This window comes from Poromitra crassiceps (genome assembly GCF_964638095.1).
Source record: "Poromitra crassiceps genome assembly, chromosome: 5".
NCBI classification, from domain to species: domain Eukaryota; kingdom Metazoa; phylum Chordata; class Actinopteri; order Beryciformes; family Melamphaidae; genus Poromitra; species Poromitra crassiceps.
The window spans coordinates 54951248-54958139 of record NC_139642.1 but is presented as its reverse complement, the minus strand read 5'-3'; the positions used below and the strand labels follow the sequence as shown (position 1 = coordinate 54958139).

Genomic DNA, 6892 nt, shown 5'->3' with positions numbered 1-6892 from the left:
CATTTCAGAGGGGGGGAAGTAGGGGGGAAAGACTAATTGATTTAGTATGTTCTGCTTGTTTCCAATCAAAGGTCACAGTAAAACCAAAAGAAACTCCCAGTCCAAGCTACACTAGCCTAAAGGTTGATCAGTCCCAGCTACACTAGCCTAAAGGTTGATCAGTCCCAGCTACACTAGCCTAAAGGTTGATCAGTCCCAGCTACACTAGCCTAAAGGTTGGTGGATTCCCAGACAAGCCCAAGTTGCCTGACCAGCTTCAACCTGTTAAATGTAATGTGCGTTATCAAAACCTCCTCTAAGTGTTATATACACAGAAATAAGAAAACCATTATCCGCGTGCCATTGGAAGATTATCCGTTTGACTTGTCAAAAATGTCACCTTCAAAGTGTCTAGTGCACACTCCCATAAAGGAGTGTCTACATGCACACATAAATGAGACTACTAGCCTGCTGGCACATGACGTGACCACTCCCTCTCACCCTCCAAATCCTATTAAATGCCCTGCTGACTCTGGTTGCTTGCTATCTCCAACCGGGTGAACCACCTCCAGTCAGACTGCCATCCATCTCTGTCCATCATGCTTGCATATTCAGCTGTGTTGACCGGCTTCCCCGGTCTCGGCGGCTCCAGCGCTGTCACCGGTGGGAGGCAGCTCCGGTCCCGACAGTCACGACTGTCCTCCGCGTCCAGTGTGTACGGGGGCGCAGGGGGGCGCGGGACCCGCGTCTCCTCCCACAGCAGCTTCTCCCCCGGCCAGGTGGCGCTGTGCAACAACGACAAGTGGACCATGCAGAACCTGAACAACCGCCTGGCCTCATACCTGGACAAGGTAACCACCAGGATGATGATGATGATGATGATGGAAGTAATTAATTAATCAATCAATCAATAACTTTATGTATTGATTGATTGGTTGGTTGATTGATTGATTGATTGATTGATTGATTGATTGATTAGATTAGATTAAAGTAACAACATTCTGTTTTTAACCTAATGATGGATTAGGCTACAAAAATACAACACACAAGTAATCACAAAAACTCTAGACTAAACTCTAAAACTAAAAAAAAGAAAGAAAATGTTATACCCAATGCACATCTTCTGCAATGTCATACTGTATAATCTGTCACTCTCCAGTTTAAGAGTTTATGTGCAGTTTTCAGCAGAACTGTTCAGTATTCTTAAAATTCTGACTGATTTTGACATGTTGTGGTTCTGAAGCAGTTCACAGCCTACATTTCAAGCCACTGACACAAAGCTAAGCAAACCCATTCATGAATCATATGCATCCCTTTCACAGTCACAACATCTTACTAGTCTGACATCAGTCTCAGATGGGATGGATGAAGCTGCCACGCCCTGTGTTTGTGTGTACAGGTGCGCTCCCTGGAGGCAGCCAATAGGAAGCTGGAGCTGCAGATCAGAGACTTCTGTGCGAAGAAAGATCCTGTCGACAGCAGGGACCTCACCGTCTACTTTTACAAAATCGCTGACCTCCAGGCTCAAGTAAGCTATGCACTACTAGGCTATTTTATTTGAAGGTCCAATAAAATAATATTGCATGTGTTGTCTGATGGGACACACATTCTGGTCCAAACAGTGCCTGAAAGCCTCAATAGTCCAGCTGTTCTGTCATTGAGGCTCCAGTAGGCCTAGGCAGGTCATTTTCGTCTTATGATGCTCCAAACAAAATGTGCCTGATGAAAGATGCAAGGAATATGAGCCACATACTGTAGTGTCAAAGGTCACAACAACGGCTAAACCTTTGAACGATCCCTCATGTCCAACCCCAACATCCTGTTTCAACAGGAAATCCATCAAATCCAGGAAGTAAATATTCAATTTCATGGGGTATTTATAATGTCTATCATCTAGAAGCCTAATCAACATTAACTGCACTTACTTTCATGAAAATGTCAACAGATTGTGGTTACAACCCTAAGAGGGTCTCTTTTCAACTCAACTAGGCCCTGTATCATGTATCTGTACAGGAATATAGCCTAATAGAAGTGTATAGATGATTGATGGTTAGCCATTTTCTCTCTCCTTTAGATCATGAAGAGCTTTACAGGAAAACATAAGCTGACACTGCAGGTCGACAACGTCATACTGGCTGCGGACGACTTCAAAATGAAGTAGCTTTGTTATTGTCTTCATCTGTTGTCGCATGCATTTAATTTCACACTGATACAAAAAAAAGACAAAAGACAAAATAAACACTTGCCACACCCCTCATCATCTCATTATGATATAACAATAATAAATGTAGAAAAAAATTGATTTCCTACAACTATTGGTATATTCTGTAAGTGTACCGTAACTCTTTTCTTTACAAAGTCACAAAAGTGCTATCTATGAATGAAAAGAAACATTATGCAGTACAGTGTGAGTTACAGTAAACAACATGTATATATAGCCTCTGTGACTCTACCTTTCTTCCCTCTGTAGATTTGAGGCCCAGCTGAACATGCGTCTGATGGTGGAGGCCGACGCAGCCCGTATGCGCGGCGTCCTGGACAGCCTGACTCTGTCCTGCAGCGACATGGAGCTCCAGATAGAAAGTCTGACAGAGGAGCTGGTGTATTGCAGGAAGAACCACAAGGAGGTGAGCACTGTGTTCCACCCCAGAGACATTGATCTGTTTTGACATCATTCTCTCAATAGGGATCGGAAGAGATGACATGCCAGGAGGGGCGGCTTCGCACGACTACTCTCTCACTAACAAGTGCAATCGCACCATCTGGTGGCGACGGTGGCTCATGACTCTGCCACCCTTGAAGGGGCAGGAGTTCAAAGTGTCCCTGATCCCCATTGCAGGAGATGCGGCTGCTGTGGGTCCAGCAGGCCGCCGGTGGTGTGAGCGTGGCGGTGAACTGCACCAAGTCTGCCGACCTGCAAAAGACCGTGCAGGAGATCAGGAAGCAGTACGAGGCCGTGGCGCAGAAGAACAAGCAGGAGGTGGGGAAATGGTTCCAAAATAAGGTGAGATGAGATGGGGGAGCGCTGCCATGTGTGTGCTCAAAATGTTACGCCACAAATTCGGCTGAAACTAGAAATACTGCATCGCGGTTGTATGCCTCCGCCAACAAGTCAGCAGTCCATGTCTGTCCAGACTCATACAAGCACAAATACCTTGAAGCCCACAGCACAGTGGTGTGGCCGTTCAGCCTTATGGCACATTAGGCAATGTTTGGGAGTACCTCAACAACACGGCTAATAATTTTCAACATGGAAAATGGTCCTAACCCTACCCCAAAACCACCCACTCCTTTTCCCTAGCCCCACCTTCCCCTAACCATGCCCCTTCCCACCACCCACACCTCCTAGCCACTCCCCCTACACACCCTTCCTATCCCCTAGCTATGGCCTCTTGCCACAGTGACCTTGAACTTTGACCACCAAAATCTAATCAGTTCATCCTTGAGTCCAAGTGGATGTTTGAGCCAAATTTGAAGAAATTCCCTCAAGGCATTCCTGAGATATCGCTTTAACAAGCATGACAATTGCGTCCATGAGGTCACAGTGACCTTGAACTTTGACCTTTGACCACCAAAATCTAATCAGCTCCTCCTTGAGTCCAAGTGGGTATTTGAGCCAACTTTGAAGCAATTCCATCAAGGCATTCCTCAGATGATATGTTAACGAGTACGGAAATGGCGTCCGTGAGGTCACAGTGACCTTGAACTTTGACCACCAAAATCTAATCAGTTTCTCCTTGAGTCTAAGTGGACGTTTGAGCCTAATTTGAAGCAATTCCAGTCATTCTTGAGATATCGCGTTAATGACGGACAACACAAAAACATAATGCCTCCAGCCACAGCGAGGATATCAAGGTATTAATGTGTGTGTGTGTGTGTGTGTGTGTGTGTGTGTGTGTGTGTGTGTGTGTGTGTGTGTGTGTGTGTGTGTGTGTGTGTGTGTGTGTGTAAGGTGGACAATTTGCAGATCCGGAAGACCAGCACCACAGTGGTGAAGAGCACCCATAAAGAGCTGTCAGAGCTGAAGAGGACCTACCAGAGTTTGGAGATTGAGCTCCAAGCCATGCTGTCCCAGGTGGGCCACATTCTCTCACATAATGTCACGTATATTCTCTGAAGCAGGCTTTATTACCAGTTAATTAATATCAATTAACATGCCAAGCATCAACAAGGTGTGTAACAACAACCTGATTAAGAAGAGATATTTCTGAGAAGTATCCTCTACAGCAGTTCTCAAAGTTGGGTCCCGGGAGCCCCATGGGGTCATTGAGGGTGTTCTCTATAATTCCATTCTTAAAGGGCTAGTTCAGGGTTTGTTTGTTTTTACCCTAGCCCTATATGCTAGTTACCAATGATGATGTTGATTGGTAGATTCATTTCTCAGCACGATCCATGCTGTTCCTCATATTAGCTCCAGTTAGCCACAAACCAATACAAGGGCTCACGCTCCTGTCTGTGCAAGCTGACTGGAATGACCAGGAATTGACCAATCAACATCATCATTAGTAAGTAACAAATATGGGCTATGGTTCCAAAAATCAGAACACAATGACCGAATGTGTAACTATTCATGGGTTTCACACACGTTCTGTAATAAAACATCTAAAAGCAAAATCAGATGGGGGACACTTGGACAAAATCTTATCAAATGGGGGTCCGGTGCCCGTGGTCTCATTTGTCAGTTTAGAGGAGTTGCAGAAGCATCACTCTCTTTTGAGAACTTGTCCAGATACCTCAATTCCTCCTACTTCCTGCAGAAACAACGCACGCAGCAGAGGTGGGCAGATGTTGAGGGTCGATACAGCGCGCAGCTCAGCCAACTGCAGCTGCAAATCCACGCCTTGGAGGCAGAGCTGCAGCAGTTGACCATCAGCGTCAGGCAGCAAGCCACAGATTACAAGTTGCTCCTGGACATCAAGATGAGGCTGGAGCTGGAGATCGCCGAGTACAGGAGACTGCTGGGGGGAGAGACGCGGTGGGCAGGGCAGAAGTGAGCAGAAGCATATAATATGAGGAGCACTTTGTTTCATAAAGCCTTTCAAAGCATTTCAATACTATTCTTGCTTGCTCTTTCCAAAGGACCGTGGTCATCAGCCAGGTGGAGAAAGTTGTGCAGAAGAAGGTGCAGAAGGTGAAAGGTGAGAAACACTATACTACAAAATTGTACAGTATAGATGAAGATAATAATAGTCACTCAACTGATCTCCATCCATCCATCCATCCATCCATCTATAGAGAATCTAATCTTCTAATATAACAATAACTTACCATTAGTGTTCTAACACAGTCTCTGATTTCACATGATTAACTGTGCTTGTTCTGCATCTCTACAGAGAACAAACGCCACATCCAGAAGCGGGTGAAGATCGTTGTGGATATGCTTGTCGATGGAAAGGTGGTGTCTACCGAAGAGGATACCCAAATGGAGGAAGTTCAGTAAAACTGCATTTCACTTGTGACTTGTGCCGCGCCTAAACATTTTAAAGGTGATTTGGCAACTGACGTAATAATTGACGATAGGCACCAGTAATAGTTGCCGAATTCATAATTTCCTGTTAAATACAGTTATTGGCTTGTCAATTTTTATAGGCTAAGGCACACACAAAATTGAAATCACACTATAAAGCAAGGAATCTCTGTGAGTGAGTGAGTGAGTGAGTGAGTGAGTGAGTGAGTATGTCAATGAGTGAGGAGTATGTTATGTGAGTGTGTGTGTGTGTGTGTGTGTGTGTGTGTGTGTGTGTGTGTGTGTGTGTGCGTGTGTGCGCGTGCGTGCGTGCGTGCGTGTGTGTGTGATATTTGAGAACCATTCGTCCATACTTCACACTTGGCGGATGTATTGCTGGGGACCCAAGGACATGCAGTGTGCATGCAATATATATTCATTAAGAAACGTATAAACAAGGGAACAGCGCTCTGTGCAGCACGGGCACCTCACTTTTTTGCCTTGACTGTGAACAGAGCACTCCTGAAAAGGGGAGCATTGTCCTCAGTGAGCTCCCCTGAATAAATAAAGGTGGGAAAAAAATCATTCCCCAGGCGGATAAGAACGACGCTGCCCTCGCAGGCTAGTTCATGACAAAAATGTGTTCAGGCTAGTGAGGCTGAATATCTTCATATATTTTCATAGGTGCTTGTGTGTCGTCCAAAAGGTGTTGGCTGTTTGTTATTTTTCCATTTCAAAATCACATTGAAACAACATAAGATAATCTTTTATTAATCCCACGCCGTGGGAGAAGCAACCTGAAAGAGCTGCCCAGTGCCGTCAGTGTTCCTGCATGGGTGGGACATGTTCTTCCTCAGGAATGATGGGCAAGCTATCATTCCTTGACCCCACTGGGTCAAGTGGGCACCACAGGACAGAGCTGGCCTTCTTAACCAGCCTGTTCAGTCTATCCTTGTCAGCTGTCGATGCTGCTGCCCCACAGACCACTCCAGGCATAGAAGATGGCTGGAAGAGTAAAAAAAACAAAAAAAAAGTCCCTCAGTAGTGCCCCCTGCAGTCCAAAGGACCTCAGTCTCCTCCGCAAATAGTCTGCTCTGGCCTGTCTTGTAAAGTGCCTTTATTTTCCGTCCCCTTTATTATTCAGGTGATATTTTTCATTTTTATTTTACATTATTTAAGGCGGTTAGGTTTTTATAGTGTAGGCCTATGTATTTTTGTTTTCTGTATGTTGTGTCTTTGTATAGGTACCATCGAGGACCACTTTGGAAATAAGTGTTTTAATTAATGCTTTAAGTGCTATCCTCTGGGATTTTTTAATTTGTGGTGTCATGTTTTTTTTAAATGATTATGTGTTATTTTGAAAATGTGATACTTTTATGATATTCCTAATAAAAATTCAATTCAATTCAATTCAACACCCAGGTAATTGAAGACTTCACCACCTAAATGAATCTCAATCAATAATAA

The 6892-nt window shown here is 44.7% G+C and overlaps 1 protein-coding gene across 1 annotated transcript; it reads left to right on the top strand.

Moving 5' to 3' along the window:
* Nucleotides 1–472: 472 nt before the first annotated feature.
* On the top strand, nucleotides 473–6477 carry LOC310777583 (keratin, type I cytoskeletal 19-like). Its single transcript, XM_083637954.1, has 9 exons — nucleotides 473–830; nucleotides 1379–1507; nucleotides 2054–2136; nucleotides 2450–2606; nucleotides 2819–2983; nucleotides 3932–4054; nucleotides 4737–4969; nucleotides 5059–5117; nucleotides 5313–6477. Exons 1-9 carry the CDS (start codon nucleotides 579–581, stop codon nucleotides 5417–5419), a joined length of 1308 nt encoding a protein of 435 aa, XP_083494080.1. The 5' UTR covers nucleotides 473–578; the 3' UTR covers nucleotides 5420–6477.
* The last annotated feature ends 415 nt before the right edge of the window (nucleotides 6478–6892 follow it).

Bases quoted from the DNA above. Each gene is read 5' to 3' on its own strand.
- LOC310777583 (XM_083637954.1), top strand. From the start codon at position 579: ATGCTTGCATATTCAGCTGTGTTGACCGGCTTCCCCGGTCTCGGCGGC. The intron at 2,607-2,818 runs GTGAGCACTGTG...TCCCCATTGCAG, and splicing joins GCAGGAAGAACCACAAGGAG to GAGATGCGGCTGCTGTGGGT. The intron at 5,118-5,312 runs GTGAGAAACACT...GCATCTCTACAG, and splicing joins GAAGGTGCAGAAGGTGAAAG to AGAACAAACGCCACATCCAG.